This window comes from Grampus griseus (genome assembly GCF_964374135.1).
Source record: "Grampus griseus genome assembly, chromosome: 11".
NCBI lineage: Eukaryota > Metazoa > Chordata > Mammalia > Artiodactyla > Delphinidae > Grampus > Grampus griseus.
In genome coordinates, this window is record NC_139005.1 from 25380394 (window position 1) to 25397905 (window position 17512).

Consider the following 17512-nt stretch of genomic DNA (forward strand, 5'->3'; position numbering starts at 1 on the left):
CTATATCTAATTTTATGCTTTAAAACAATTTATATGTGTTGTGTTATTCAACTTTAAATCTATTAAAATTTTTTCTGTGTAGTTATACCATTTGAATCTTTTTTTTTTTTTTGCAGTACGCGGGCCTCTCACTGTTGAGGCCTCTCCCATTGCAGAGCACAGGCTCCGGACGCACAGGCTCAGCGGCCATGCTCACGGGCCCAGCTGCTCCGCAGCATGTGGGATCCTCCTGGACCAGGGCACGAACCCATGTCCCCTGCATCGGCAGGCGGACTCTCAACCACTGCGCCACCAGGGAAGCCCCCATTTGAATCTTTTTAATTGGAATAATTTATTATAGGTAATTACAATGATACTCAGCATAATATTATACAAGTATTACTTATAAAATAGATCCTGGGGACTTCCCTGGTGGTGCAGTGGTTGGGAGTCCGCCTGCCGATGCAGGGGACACGGGTTTGATCCCTGGTCTGGGAGGATCCCACATGCCGTGGAGCAACTGGGCCCGTGTGCCACAACTACTGAGCCTGTACTCTACAGCCCACAAGCCACAACTACTGAGGCCACGTGCCACAACTACTGAGCCCATGCGCCTCAACTATTGAGGCGCACGTGCTCTAGGGCCCGCATGCTGCAACTACTGAGCCCACATGCTGCAACTACTGAAGCCCGTGTGCCTAGAGCCCATGCTCCGCAATAAGAGAAGCCACTGCAATGAGAAGCCCACGCACTGCAATGAAGAGTAGACCCCACTTGGCGCAACTAGAGAAAGCCCGTGCACAGCAACGAAGACCCAATGCAGCCAAAAATAAAAATTAAAATAAAACAGATCCTGTTAATTCACAGAAAAGCAAACATGGTGTGGTTTAAATAGCTTATTTATTTGATTTGTTTCCAACCCTGGTACAAAGCTTTCTAATTTTTATGTATTCTGTCTTATCTGATTGTCACAATAACTAGTGAGAGGGAGACCATCATTATTTCACTTCAAAAATGAGAAAACTGAGATTCATCGAGACTAAGTGACCCACCCAAGGTCACAGAAATAGTACATATTCTAGAGATGCCACCCATTTTTTTACCAATCATTTCTTCCTGGTACTCACATTCTTGGAGAAGCTCTCCTTCTACAGACCCAGAAGAACCAGAAGCAACAACTTCAGGTACCACCATGACGATGCTCCTTATCCTTCAGCTAGAACTGAATGGATAAGCAGCATCTATCTGCCTGATCTAAGCTGAGCCAATCAGATTTTCTCTCAGAAACTGGAAATTAGTACACTGAAAAACCAAGTTAGTTTTTGTTGAATGCTTAAATAAGGGACGTTAAGGCCAGGGCTTGGGAGAGCATGTTCACAGTAAAGCAGAAAAGGAGGGAAAGGGACAGAGGGGAGGAAAAGCAGCAGAAGTGGAGGGAAAAGCAGGGACAATTTGCTTCTTCTGAGATGGAGAGTAACCTTGGACAAAACTGTTTCCAATCCAGCCACAGTTCTTGTGCTTGGATTCTGGAAAATACCCTCATGTATCTCCCATAAATCCTCCTTTCTGCTGAAGCTAGTTTGAACGGGCTTCTGTTCCCTAAAACTGAATGATTCCTGAGAGTGGCAGCAACTAAATTTGAATCCACATTTCCTGAGTCCAAAACTGGTGCTTATTTCACTGTATCACCAATGAAACACAATAATATTTATTAGAGAGATTAAGGAATTAGCCAATTTTAGTGTGAGCCCACATTCTGTATAGTCATAAAAATTCCTCAAATATTCCTTCTGAGGGTAACAAAATCAATCGTGACTATTTAACTTTAGTGTAGAATAAAGCCAGATGCTCACAGCTCATATGCAGACATTAGTTATAAAAAGATAAAGTGAGTAGCCAATTTACCCCCAAGTAATTTATTCCCATCGTAAACCAGATATTTCTAGGGTTTACTCAGATATCCTGCTCATTTGTTTACATATTCAGAATATCTATACTTGGATTATAGTACTCACAATCTCCTCAATCATGTAATGTTCTACTATGCCCCTCATTATTAATTGCATTTTGTCATTAAGAATAAAAGTTGGGGAACTTCCCTGGTGGCGCAGTGGTTAGGAATCCGCCTGCCAATTCTGGGGACACGGGTTCGAGCCCTGGTCTGGGAAGATCCCACATGCCGCGGAGCAACTAAGCCTGTGTGCCACAACTACTGAGCCTGCACTCTAGAGCCCGAGAGCCACAACTACTGAGCCCGTGTGTCTAGAACCTGTGCTCCGCAACAAGAGAAACCACTGCAATGAGAAGCCCATGCACCACAATGAAGAGTAGCCCCTGCTCACGGCAACTAGAGAAAGCCCGTGCTAGTTTGAATGGCTAGATGATATATGCACAGCTACTCTGGAAAGAAATTGGTAATAATGGTAACGGCATGGTAATACTCCTCTTTTATAAGTAGACAACAACTTGTACAATTATTAATATTTACTGTCCCAAGCCTTTCTCTTTGGAAGAAAAGAATCATTCTATAACTGACAGTATGGTGATACTTGGCATCTATGAAGGTCCTGGGGAGTTGTCAGAGATAACAGGGGATAGCCTGTAGACATGTCTGGACTCATGCCAGCTGCTAAGCAATCTGGTACCAAGACACTTGACAACTATGAGGACTCAAAGTCTCTACACTGCCAGTGGCTTTGCTTCAAGAGAGAAATGTGGGAAACAGGAGGTACTGCCAGGGAATGTGCCCCACAGAATGCGTGAACTCAGATATCTTTGCTACCTAATCTTTAAAAAACAAGTTTTTAAGTGCCCATAGTGAAAGAAACCGAAGTTTAGAAATATTACTTGGGTGTTTCTCTTTAAGGAAAAGCATCTACATCAACTATCGCGCTAGCAACTAGGGATTACAATGAAGTACTTGCCAAGAACTTGGAAACAGAAATAAGCCCGTGCACTGAGAGTTAAAGTAAACGTATCAAGAATAAGAACAACAATACATATAAAGTTATCTTAAAGAGGCAGAATGAAGCAGAGAAAAGGGAGAGAGAACCATGGGCAGTGTTTCTGCAGGGCCTTTCTGAGATGACATCAGTCCCCTTAGTATGAGGATCAATGGCATGGAGCTGGGTGATCAGGCATCCATATCTCTGCTCCTGAGGACAGCAAGTAGACTTCTGATTTTGATCTAGCTTCCAGGCAGAGCCTATCTTTATCAATGAAAGAATATCCAGTCCTGGGGCTTCCCTGGTGGCGCAGTGGTTGAGAGTCCGCCTGCTGATGCCGCGGGGCGGCTGGGCCCGTGAGCCATGGCCGCTGAGCCTTGCGCGTCCGGAGACTGTGCTCAGCAACGACGGGAGAGGCCACAAGAGTGAGAGGCCCGCGTACCGCAAAAAAAAAAAAAAAAAAAAAAAAAGAATATCAAGTCCTCTGGTTAAGGAAATAATAAATTGGTTTAACTGGCTTCCTGTGACCATGCCCTTACCTGGTCATAGATGACTAGACAAGAGTGGACAGATGACCCAAGTTCAGCCTATTATTATTATTTTTTGTATGATCAAGCAATTCCATTTTTGGGTACACACCCAAAAGAACTAAAAGCAGGAACTCAAACACATATTTGTACACTCACATTCACAGCAGCACTATTCAAAACAGCCAAAAGGTGGAAACAACCCAAATGCCCGTCGATGAATGAGTGGAATAACAAAATGTGGTATATACATACACCGGAATACTATTCAGCCTTAAAATGTAAGGAAGTTCTGATACATGCTGTAACACGGATGAACCACAAAAATACTATGCTAAGTGAAACGAACTAGACACAAAAAGCATGATTCCACTTATATGAGGTACCTAGAATAGTCAAATTCACAGTGACAGGAAATAGAACAGTGGTTACCAGGGGCTTGAGGAGCTATTGTTTAATGGGTACAGAGTTTCAGTTTACAATGACAATAAGTTCTGGAGATGGATAGAGGTAACGGTTGTACTACTGCAAATGTACTTAATGCCACTGACTATACACATAAAAATGGTTAAAATGGTAAATTTTATGAGATATATATTTTACCCCATTTTTTAAAAAAGCCATAGAAAAATGTTAGTGGTAGAATCTAGGTTGTGGGTATATGGATGCATTCATTATAAAATCTTTTGACTTGGCTGTATGTTTAAAATTTTTAATAATAAAATCTTAGGCAAAAACCCTAGGAAGTCAGCTTGTCTTTTCTCGGCAATGCCTTTCTACTATACTAGACACCTTTTGAAAGCAATCAACCAGTTAAGTTTTATTAAAAGTATCTATCATTTGGCTAAAACATCACTTTAGGGTACCCAGGGGTCTCTTTCAGGCAAAGTCTGAAAATTAAAAGCCAAAGTAACCCTTAAGTGAGAAGTCATAGGAGATCAACTTTTTGTTGAGTATCCTGAACAAATATAGACTATTCAAGGTTATACTAAATTATATTTAGGGTGATGTGCACCCACACACTACTGCCAACTTGTTTGTGCCTAGTCACACCTGGCATTTTTTCTGATGACAAGGCGAAGGCTGAGAACTTGAATCTAGTTAGAAAGAGACATGAACTGTGTCAGGAAACCTTAGTTCTAGTTCCACTTCTGCTGTTAGTTGGCTATATATATGGTCTGAGACTTTATCTGCCTGCGCCTGAGTTTCCACATATATAAAAGGAAGAAGCTAAGCAATATGACTTCTCAAGTTTCTTCTATATTCTAAATTTTAAATTGATTAGTAAAAAGTACCTCAGCAATCACCACCTTTCTAAATCTTCAAAACTGTAACCAATATAATTCAGTAACACTTTGGCTATAAGGAGATATATATATATATATATACATATATATATATATATATATGTATATATATACACACGTATATATGTTAGATAAACACACACACACATACACATGAACACACACACACATTCTCTTACCCACACTCAAAGAGATTAAAATATGGCAAATCCTTCATTTAATAAATATTAATTGAGCACCAATTATGTGCCACTCTGTTAACACTAACTTGCAATTCAACAGTTTCACATGTCAGATAGATTCCCTTCTCTCATGAAGTTCATAAGTACCATTAGAAAAACAAACAAGCAAATAAGTGCTATTATGCAAAGAATTAAAATAAGGGAATTTGAGAGCCTGCATGCGGCAACTAAGGAGACTGTGAGCCACAACTAAGGAGCCTGACTGCCACAACTAAGGAGCCCAGCTGCTGCAACTAAGACCCAGAGCAACCAAATAAATAAATAGTTTTTTAAAAAATAGGGGAATTTGAAAGAGAGTGACTGGATTGCTGCTGTACACCAGGTGGTCAGGGATGGCTAGTGGAAGGAAGCGACATTTGAACCAAGATGCAAATGACAAGAAGGAGCCTTAGCTGTGGAGATTCTATGGGGGTAGGACTCAGGGAAAAGCTATCAGGTGAAGGGAATGGGTAAAGAAGGCCCCAGGGCAGGAAACAAGTTTGGCATGCTGGAGGAAACAAAAGAGAGAGAGTGATAGGAAATAATACTGCAGTCAGACAGGCGTCAGATCAAGTAGGGCCCTGCCAGTCAGGGTAAGTGATTTGCACTTTATTCTAGGATCACCATATTAGCAGTGAAGAGGATGAATTACAGTAGGGCAAGCACTGAAATATGCGGACCATGATGTAATCCAGGAGAGAAATTTTAGGGGCTTAGACTAGAGAGGTCACAGCTCACTGATCTAACATTCAAAGGAAGAGGTGAGCAGCAGCTGTACCAAGAATTATACCCCTGGATAATGAGCTATCTACTCTGGGACTTCCCTGGGGGTCCAGTGGCTAAGACTCTGTGCTCCCAATGCAGGGGGCCCGGGTTCAATCCTTGGTTAGGGAACTAGATCCCACATGCCAGAACAAAGACTTTGCATGTCACAACTAAAAATCCCACGTGCCGCAACTAAAGATCCCATATGACACAACGAAGATCACTGGTGCCTCAACTAAGACCTGACACAGCCAAAAAAATTTAAAAAAAACAACAACAGGGACTTCCCTGGTGGCGCAGTGGTTAAGAATCTGCCTGCCAATGGAGGGGACATGGGTTTGAGCCCTGGTCCAGAAAGATCCCATATGCCGCGGAGCAACTAAGCCCGTGCGGCACAACTACTGAGCCTGCGCTCTAGACCCTGCGAGCCACAACTACTGAGCCCGCATGCCACAACTACTGAAGCTCACATGCCTAGAGCCTGTGCTCCACAACAAGAGAAGCCATCGCAATGAGAAGCTCGCGCATTGCAACGAAGAGGAGCCCCTGCTCGCCGCAACTAGTGAAAGCCCGTGCGCAGCAATGAAGACCCAACGCAGCCCAAAACAAATAAATAAATTAAAGTAAATAAATTAAAAAATAAAACAAAAAAACAACCCCCAGAAAACAGTATTTTAAAAAAATAAGCTATCTACTCCATAGCTATAATAATAACAGCCCTTAGACATTTACTTTGTACCAGGCCTGGTTTAAAAAAAAAATACGCGGGCTTCCCTGGTGGCGCAGTGGTTGAGAATCTGCCTGCCAATGCAGGGGACATGGGTTCGAGCCTGGTTTGGGAAGATCCCACATGCCGCGGAGCAACTAGGCCCGTGAGCCACAACTACTGAGCCTGCGCGTCTGGAGCCTGTGCTCTGCAACAAGAGAGGCCGCAACAGTGAGAGGCCCATGCACCGTGATGAAGAGTGGCCCCCGCTCGCTGCAACTAGTGAAAGCTCTCGCACAGAAACGAAGACCCAACACACCCAAAAGTAAATAAATAAATAAATTTACTAAAAAACAAACAAACCAAAAAAACGCACACACACACATTTTTTGGAAATAATTTGATTTACAAAAATGTTCTATAAGTAGTACACCGTATGCTAACACATATATATGGAATCTAAGAAAAAAAAAAAGGTCATAAAGAACCTAGGGGTAAGACAGGAATAAAGACACAGACTTACTGAGAGAACAGACTTGAGGATATGGGGAGGGGGAAGGGTAAGCTGTGACAAAGTGAGAGAGTGGCATGGACATATATACACTACCAAATGTAAAACAGATAGCTAGTGGGAAGCAGCTGCATAGCACAAGGAGATCAGCTCGGTGCTTTGTGACCACCTAGAGGGGTGGGATAGGGAGGGTGGGAGGGAGGGAGATGCAAGAGGGAAGAGATATGGGAACATATGTGTATGTGTAACTGATTCACTTTGTTATAAAGCAGAAACTAACACACCACTGTAAAGCAATTATACTCCAATAAAGATGTTAAAAATAATAATTAAAAAAATTAAAATAAAAGTAGTACAGAGTTCCTGTATACACAGCTTCCCTTAATGTTAACATCTTACATAACCAAACTAAGACATTCACATTGGTACAACACTATTAACTGAACTACAGACTGATTTCACCAGTTTTTCCACTTATGTTCTTTTTCTGTTCTAGGATCTAATCCAGCAACCCTATTGCACTTGGTTGTCACCTCCTTAGTCTCCTCCAATCCATGATATTTCCTCAGCCTTTTCATGTCTTTATGACTTTGATACTTTTGAAAAGTACTAGTCAACTATTTTGTAGAATGACCCCCAATTTGGATTTTTCTCACGTTTTCTCATAGTTATATTGAGTTTATGCATTTATGGTAGGAACACTGCACAAGTGATGTTCTCTTCTTGGTGTATCATATCGGGGGTACATTACTAGTTTTGTCTTATTACTAGTGATGTTAACCTTGATCACTTGCTTAAAGAGATGTCTGCTGGGTTTCTCCACTGTAAACTTACTATTTTTTCCTCTGTAATTAATAAATTCCTGGGGGAGGATACTTTGAGACTATGCAGATATTCTGGTTTCACCTTAGACCCTTCAACCACTCATTTTTCTGTTTCATTCTTCTACGTTTATTAATTGGAATGCTTCTGTAAAAAAGAGCTGTCCCATTGCTTTCATCTATTTATTTAATTAGAATAGGCTCTTGGATATTTATTTTATGGGTTATGCTCTATTACTACTGTTATCTATTTTGTTGCTCAAATTGTTTCAGCTTTGGCCATTTGGAGCTCTTTCAGCCTGGCTCCTATGTCTTTTTTTTTTTTTTTTTTCCTATTTTTTGGCCATGCCATGTGGCATGTGGGATCTTAGTTTCCCGACCAGGCATCGAACCCACTCCCCCTGCAATGGAAGCTCAGTGTCTTAACCACTAGACCGCCAGGGATGTCCCTCCTATGTCTTTATTACCTGATCCTATACTTTCTGAGCACTTCCTTACTTTCTGGCCTTACCAAAGATGCACTAAGTTCATCCTATATTTTCCCTTCCTTAGTCCTGGAATCAACCACTTCTCTAGAGAGCCATGGTTCCTTTCATTGGAGAATGGTATTTGGAAACCAATATGTGGGCACTAGTTGTGCTCATTGTTACTGGGGTATTACTACTTTGAGGCCCTCTCAGTGGAAAGAGCTTGGAATTATACCAGTTGATTGCCAACGGTAGGAAACTGGGAGAGATGTTGATGCGAAAGGAGTGATGGAACTGTTCTGTATCATGATTGTGTGTTTATGAAAACATATAGAACTACACACCAAAAGAGGATGAATTTTACTGTATATAAATTTAACCAAAACCCAAAACAAAAACCACTAGGATGTGGAGGGAACCGCAAACGGAATACAAGCTAACAAATAACCCTAACACTATTAAAAATGAATAATACAACCACACTGAAGGGACTGGAGAAAAAAAGAACTAAACTAAGTTTTGGAAAACAGTATTTTGACTGGATACTGAAAGGCTATTGACAAAGAAAACTGGAGCTGTGCACAGCACTAAACTTAGCTAGTAACCTTGCTCCTTACAGGGGCTGGGGTAGCAATTCCGAAAATACAGGTTGCACAAATAAGTGAATATGTTGCAGATAACGAGAGTCAGGTGTCTCATAGTTGGAGAAAAAAATTACGAATAAGGGAGAAGGCTAGAATGGTCCCCGTGGTACTGAACTGGAAGCAGAGATATCATTATGAATTTATGGTCTTAAAAAAATTAACTGTGTGTAAAAATACATATACACACATATAAATAAATATAGAAACAGAAATAAATATAGATGTATGTGTATTCGTGAGTTCATAAACATAGATTTATTTCCAGGCCTATTTTGAGTGCTTTACACTTATTAACTCACTGAATATTTACACCAAAATTTTAAGAGAAACACTATTATTTTACAGGTGAGATAACTGGGACTATAAGGAACTACCCTTGGCTACGGAGCCTAATGAGTGGCAGAGCTAAAATAGCAACCTTTATAGGCTGGTTCCATAGCCTGAGGTCTTAACCAGCACGCTAGACTGCCTCTTATAAAGTGAAGGGAGTTTACTGAAGCCGGACATCCCTCCCCACAAAAAACCAACAACATGAAGCAGATGAAAGTAAATAAGCAGGAAACTGGAAGGAGCGGGGCAGCCTTATGTGACGCCACCATCTCCTAATTAGGTTTCAGAAGTTTGGCCCTGAGGTCACCACTGCAAAGCTTTTGACAATCATGCCCTTAAAGTGATGGCTACTGTGAAATCACTGCAGAACAGATGGTTTTATGCTTCCATTAAGAGAGCTGGAGTGCATTTTCCCCTCAAAGTTACAACTATTCATCTCATGCTGACCATCAAAAGGAATCATAAGCTACATGAGGACAACTACATTACATCTATCAAGGAATAAGGGCATTTAAGATACAAACATAGGAACTGATTCAGATAACAAAATCCAACATTTACTGAACTCTCAGGAGGACCCGAGTACTTCTTGAAACTTTTTAGTGTAATGGACTAACTAGTTTAATTCTTATGAGCTAGACAACTCTTCTTATCTCTATTTGAGAGAAGGAAAAACTGAGGCAAAGAGAAGTTACAAAAAGTGCCTAGGATCACACAGCTAGTGTGAAGCCAGGATATGTCACCACTGTACTATGATGCCACTCATAAAAGTTATGCTTTTCACTTGTAAGCCTCTGACAAATCAAATAAACATCAATAGTTAATATTAAAGCATACCACAAAGGAAAAATTTCAAGCGTTATAAATGTTATAACATTCACTTTAGACCCACATATTTTAAAAGCTGACTAAAATGTACCCAAAGTGTTTAAAAGAAAAAAGCCTCTGCCTTCCTCATTCAATAAATCTATTTTAGGTATGTTGATGCCTTCTAATGATTTCTAAAGCCAGTAACTGCATGTGATAATTCTCAGATTTGCATTTGCTTCAAAGAAAATCTACCTGTCAGCGATTTTTCTGCTAAGTAACCTGTCATTATTTGCAGATTTTTTGATTTATATTTGGGGGCAGAAGGAATTCAAGGAGATTAAAAAAAAAAAGAACCAAAGAAATTGTAAAATAATTTACAATTTAAAATAGGGCTATTTTAAAATTTTTAAATTAAATTTACAATTTAAATTTACAATTTAAAATAGGGCTATTTTAAAATTCTTCTCACTTGCATTTTGCCTTTGGATTTAATGTCAGGAAAACACATAATAGTATAAAAGTAAAATAAATAAGATTATAAAAAAGGTTTTCTTCAGAATACATAAGCAAAAAATACCATAGCCACAGTTATTTGAGCAATTTAAATGAAAGCCATAAATATTTCAAAGTTATCACCATATGCTAGCACATATATCAAATACCTCATGTCTTGGATAAGAGAGACCCTGAGTGTTGGCAACATAACTCCTGAGTCAGATTTTCTTCTTTCTGGTCCAAGGGCAACTATGTAGAAAAATATCAGCAAAGTATTAGAAAAATAACAGTTAAGACTTAAAAAAACTACATGGTTCACATTCCATAAATAAATACTTTGAAATTATTTTGATGTGAACAAATTTTAAAGACAACAGAAAAGCTCAAATTTGTTTACCTGAATGTTCCTACTTTATTAATACAGTAAACTAGTTATTTTCTTTCTAGTTAATATGGGGCTGTATTTGAAAATTTTAAATGAATCATAAAAGCCCACTTAGCAAATAAGACAATGTGTGCACATTTTGGCCAGAAGGGTCAGTCACTTTCTAAAGTTATCATTCTAATAGGTCCAAATAATTACAGGAAAGTAATGTCTGTAAATTAACCTACTAAGTAGGTGAACTATCTCTGGGCTTGTGAACTACAATCATACAAGTCCCCTTTTGAAAGAGGGTTTAAAAAGAAAAACCTAAGAGTTTGGATTCTTTAGTCTGATATAAGTTTCTACTTCAAAGTTCAGAATCCAAACTACAGTATGTTTATCATGCAAAGTGAGTAATCTTAACGGACAGTTAGAAGTATAATGTCTATGAGCCATTCTCCTATGAAGTCTGAAGAGCTAACATTTATAAAAGGAAAGATTATTCTCTTATATAGCAATGGCTAAACAATCAATTATTGGTTAATATGTTGTAGTTGGAGTGCTCAATCTCACTTTAAATGAGATGCTGTGGAGTTTTGTCCCCTTTCTTTATTTCCATTTTCCCACCTGTAAATGAAAAGTAAATTGCAACATCACACTTGGCAAATGCATTGATAAAATCAGAATTTAGAATGTGAGTTTTCGTTGTATATTAAACTTGCATTTTCTCAGTTTTTAGATCCATTCTACTTCGGGGGGCTAGAATACAATATCAGAACACATAAATATACATGAAGCTGGCACTGAAGGAAGATAGGGGACATTTTGGTGGATTAGGATCTGCAAGTTTTTGGCACTTGGTGAAAGAAGCTGGGCTGATACTTGGCAGGTATGAGTACTGATGGCGTTGCCAAGACAAAGAGAATGCGGCCAGACCAACCCAAAGGCAGTCCTTTTGAGGGCCTTCCCTACCAAGCAGGTAACAAATAGGGCATTTGTCTTGGCAGTTTGGGGAGGGAGTTTTCAATGGGTCACTGAAAACACTGGTTCATCTTGATACCCAAGAGGTAACAGACACCGAAGACATTGTTCCACAGACTTGCAGGGAATGTGCTGGTTGTCTTCCTGTCTGAGACTATCATCACTTAAGTGTGCTAATTAATGAAAGCACATCCCTCTTTTGGGGGAGAAAGTGAAATACCTCAGAGAATGCCTCTACACTCCAGATGATTAGACAGCATGAAAGATGGCCACACACGTAATAAGAAATGGGTCGAGGGACTTCCCTGGTGGGGCAGTGGTTAAGAATCCGCCTGCCAATGCAGGGGACACGGGTATGATCCCTGGTCCGGGAAGATCTCATACGCTGCAGAGCAACTAAGCCTGTGCGCCACAACTAGTGAGCTTGCGCTCTAGGGCCCGTGAGCCACAACGGCTGAGCCCATGTGCCCACAACAACTGAAGCCCGCACACATAGAGCCTGTGCTCCGCAACAAGAGAAGCCATAGCAATGAGAAGCGCACACACAGCAATGAAGAGTAGAGAAAGCCCGCGCATAGCAATGATGACCCAACAGACCAAAAACAGATAAATAAATGAATTAATTTTAAAAAAATGAAATAGGTTGAGAAGAGAAAAAGAAAAGATCATGAGGCAGGAGAAAGGAGCTGAGACCATAATCTGACAACTTGGCCAGAAGAAGACATAAAATACAAGGAATCATGCCTCAGGGAGCAGAGAACAGGTGAGAGACTTAATAAAAGAGGAGTCTGACATTTAAAGAAGTGGTAGCAACCACAATGAGAGCACTCACAGGCCTAACCATGTTCTGGGAATCCTGTTTTGGAATCCTGTATTCTAGCCACCCTTCACTGATCAATATTCCTTAAACATGTGATATACTTTTTCATGTCTCCATGCAATTCGTTAAAGTCTCTGGTTCATCCTTTAGTGATTCTGTATCTTTCTCCTTGTTTATAGCCTATTTATCACTTCAGATTGAGAGGAGTATAGCTTCATGGTTAAGAACATGGCTTTCTCAAGCCCTACAGAGAACTTAATAGCTCGCTGACCTTGTGTTGGTCGTTTAACCCCTCTATGGTCTGTTTCTTCATCTGCAAATTGGGGACAGTCACAATACCTACCATATTCAAATAGATGTAAAGCACTTATAATAGTGCCTGGCATAAAGTAAGTTCTCAAAAAAAAAAAAAGGAAAGAAATTTAGCTTTAATTTTGCCTCTGTGTGAAATCTTTCCTGAATATTCTCTTTCCCCTAGGAACACTGTTGGATAAGTCATTCCCTCTCTCTCATGGGACTTGTAAAACTGAACCTCTATCACAAACTTACCACAATTTAACACTTCTGTTACTCCTATTAAATTATACACCTCTTGAGGCTTGGTCATATCCTGTTCTGAGAATATCCAGAGGGCCCCTCAAAATGCACAGCAAATACTCACTAGGAAGATGAGATTATTTAGGGCCAGATAGCAGAACCTTAAATGACAAGTTAGAAATTTACAGAAATCCTAGGGAGGGGAAAGAAATTTTGAAAAGAAGTGATATGCTTCTCAGTGCTTTTTAGTTAGTTAACTAGAGTGATAGTGTGATGGTATAAGGGCTATAAGGGAGATGAGCTAGAAGTTGTTCCAAAGGCCAGCCTGTGGATGAACTAAGACAGTGTCAGCCAATGAGAATGAAGAGGAGAAATATGCAGTGGACTTAAATGACTGGATTAAGGGTAAGCAGGACTCAAGAGTCACAAACAATATTAAGTATGAATATAAACTGTATTAATATATACTATCCCATAGTTAAAACTTTCCTTAACATTTTTTAACCGTAATTTTGCAAATGAAGAAACTGAGGCTCAAAGAGGTTAAGAAACCTGCCCAATCATATCCATTAATTAAAAGGGGCAGAGTGTTCTGATGTCACGTCCAGTGGGCTGTTACATTAAGGATGACTTTCTGGCTTATAGTTTGACCGACAAGAGGGTACTGATGTCATTAAGTGAAATGGAGAGAAGAAGGGAGAAAGCCTGACTGGGACAGGAGGGAGAGGTGCTAAGATAATGAGTTTGTTTCAGGATGTGTTGAGTTTGAGGTCCCAGTGGGCTATGGACGTCTAGGAACTAGGGATGGAGATAGAGATTTATGAAAAATCTGCTAATGGGATAGTTGGATGATAACATCGGATTAACTGTCAACAAAAAAATGCTGAAGTCCTAATGCCCAGTACCTCTATCATAAATGCCTGTTGTTTAAGCCACCCAGTTTATGGTCCTGTATAATGGTAGCCCCAGGAAATTAATACAGTATTTTATTAGTAACTTTGGAGGAAAGTTTAGAAGCCTGTGAACAAAAATCCAGATTAGGAATAAAGGAGTAAGGCCATACTTTTTATCTAGAGATCTAAAATCTAAGAAGTTTCCATGAAGTCTACTCTAGCCAGAAGAGAAATTTATGAACTATTTAAAAATGTGTATTTCTATTAGTGTGTGTATATATATGTGTGTATATATATATATATATATATATTTTTTTTTTTTTGCCACACTGCATGACTTGCAGGATCTCAGTTCCCCAACCAGGGATTGAACCTGGGCCACAGCAGGGAAAGCCCTGAATCCTAACCATTAGGCCACCAGGGACTCTCTCTATTAGTATTTCTTAATTCACTATACTCAAATGCAATAGGCTACTTTCTCCTTCAATATAAACACTCATGGATTTAATACTTAGCCATAGGAATTCCTTTGTATTCTGCCTGAATCAATGTTACTGCATAGACAGCAAGTTTGTAGAGCGCAGATTGCATATATTATTTTTATAGAGCCATTTATAGTCTACAGGCAGGTAAGTAACTAAAGAAAACTTTGATGAAGATAAAGACGTTTAAAGAGTGACTCCAAATTCTTGGCTAGATCCAGAATAACTGTTTAAAATGGTATTTCCACTCCCTTCTGCACCCTACCCCACCCCCTATGTCTAAGCTGGTCAACATTCTTAAGGGTAGAAACTTTGGGGTGATATGTCAACAACAGTCCTCTTTCTAGAATCAATTGCATTCTGAGATCTTTTCTCTAAAATGGGACTTTTAACTACTAGGTACAGTGACTTGGTCAAAATTTGACTAGGTCAAAATTAAGACAGTTTTAAAAGACATGGAGGAAACTTAAATGTACGTTACTAAGTGAAAGAAGCCAATCTGAAAAGGCCTCATACTATATGACTTCAACTATATGACATTCTGGATAAGGCAAGACTATGGAGACAGTTAAAAAGATCAGTGGTTGACAGGGGTTAGAGGAGAGGGAGGGATAAATAGGAGGAACACACCATTATTAGGACAGTGAAGGTACTCTATATGATACCACAATGGTAGGTCCATGTCATTAACATGTATTTGTCTAAACCCACAGTCTGCACAACACACCAAGAGTGAATCCTAATGTAAATAAACTATGGGCTTAGGGTGACTATATGTCAATGTATGTTCATCAACTGTAAGCAACGTACTACTCTGGTGGAGGATGATGATAACGAGGGAGGCTATGCATGTGTAGGGGCAGAGGCTACAGGGGAAATCTCTGAACCATCTCTTGAATATTGCCATGAATCTAAACCTGCTATAAAAATAAAATCTATTAAAAAAATTTCAAGACAGTCTACCCTGCTATGGTCCTCTTACTAAGAGATCTTTTCCATTCTTCTGCAACCCTTAAAATGTCTGATTCCTGTTTAGTGCTGCTTCTGAAAGAACAGTAATGACCATCACCTAATCTCATCCTGGCTCGATGCTAATAAGAGCTGTCTTCAAACCCACTGTGAATCTCTAAGGACTTGGAGGATCTTTCCTTAATATGAAGATGCAGACTGTTTACTGCCATTAATTAGGAAGCTAAGTAGTTGGCAAACAAAAAGTATTTTTTTGGGAAAAAAACAAATACCCAGATTTAAAATCATTAAAGTCAGTAACTGCTAATTTCTAAATAATTAGAACACACTGTTTCTCAACAATGAATGATTTTACTTTTAAACTGATTTTTTCGAATACATTTCACACTGTCATCTTTTTAAGTCCTAACTTTGTGGGCTGAATTATCAGAAGTGTTAGAGCAATATTTATCAAACCCACCCCTTCAAACAGACAATAAATTTGATTTCAAAAGCTACACAGCTTACATTAATCCTACTTAGGATCAGTACAATATTTAGCTTATGTTCGTTCTTAGATCTCCAGCCCTTCATTGACACCTGGCAGTGCAGCACAGGGACTGCATGAGGCTTTGACACATTCCATATTTCTGAGCCTTGACTTCAGAGTTTTACTGGTGTCATTACTGACTGACTGAAAGGCCCTGCAAACAGCTGAGTCTCTGGTCTCTAGCTCAACCACCCACAATTTGACCATTCAAAGCCATGAACTTGCTGGTGTTGCCTGGTAGCTGCTCACTTTAACAGCTGGACATTCTCACATGCCTGTTCAGCACAAGAGTCAAATGCTTCCACCTCCCTGCTTAACTGAGCTTGGCTTTGCAACATTTCATCCTACAAATGGTTATTTCTTCCTAGGAATTTATTTATTCTAATTAGGGTAAACTACCTTGGTTATGGCCTTACATCTGAACAGCTAAATCTTCTATGAACGTGGGTGAACGTTAGAGATAGTTTCAGGGAATATGCCAATGCACTTTTACTTTGTCAATAGAAAAATGGACAACGGAGATAGATGGACACTAGAGAACGCTTTTAAACTCGATCTAAATCTTTATAAATACAGTTACATCCTGGGACATCAGAATCTTGACATTCTGTTTAGAGGGGCTCCAGGGCAATGTTGTATCAAATTCACATTCCTAGCTGTTTTATTGGATACATTGAAAAACTAGGTTTCCAACGATAAACACCACATTTAGGGTAGTATTGCCCTCTAGGGGCAGTGAGGGGAATGGAAATAGGGTGGTTCAATCATATTTGCAATGCTTTATTTCTTACGCTGGTGGTTGGCTTATGAGTTATTAAAAAAATAAAACTTTTTTTCCCACATTTTTCTATGTCTAAAGTAATCAATAATTTTAGAAAATGTTCCCAAATAGCTGACTCAGTATAAAACATTTTACTTCTACTGGCTTTCCACTGTTACTTCTACTTTTTGTGAAATAGATGGTTATTTTACCATTATTAGCTAATGACTCACGATACTGTAACATGAGGTGTCTTGTTATAAACTGAAGAAGAAATCTGATTTCTGAATACTTTTGAAACATATATACATGTTTTCTCCTCTGAAAGATTATTAACGATGTGAATAAACTTTTATTTAAGGAAAAAACCAGTATACACCGTACCCTAATACTGCTGAGAGTAAGGTATACTACTTGTATGATCTTTGAGTACAACTCATTAGACGTTTTCAAATGTTTTCTGATTGGATCAACACTACAGCCTTGGCATGCCTAATATTAGTTTCCCTATCTTGTGGATGAGGAAGCTGAAGATCAGAAAGGTCAAGGGACTTTTCCCAGGTCTCATAGCTAGTACGTAATATTGCTCCTTCTACTTTACCCCAAGATGGGATGAGCGTCAGCTTGAGAGAGGTGGAGACAAAGCCAC

At 39.5% G+C, this 17512-nt stretch overlaps 1 protein-coding gene across 4 annotated transcripts in view; it reads right to left on the reverse strand.

Moving 5' to 3' along the window:
* The window catches only part of DENND5B (DENN domain containing 5B), a gene marked incomplete at its 5' end in the record, with an annotated part of 211739 nt that overhangs the window by 25415 nt on the left and 168812 nt on the right, over positions 1-17512 (reverse strand). For all 4 annotated transcript variants that reach the window (XM_082665159.1, XM_082665158.1, XM_082665160.1 and 1 more), the window contains one exon: positions 10696-10777. In XM_082665159.1, the coding sequence (XP_082521285.1) occupies positions 10696-10777 (82 nt within the window). The remainder of the gene's footprint in view (positions 1-10695; positions 10778-17512) is intronic.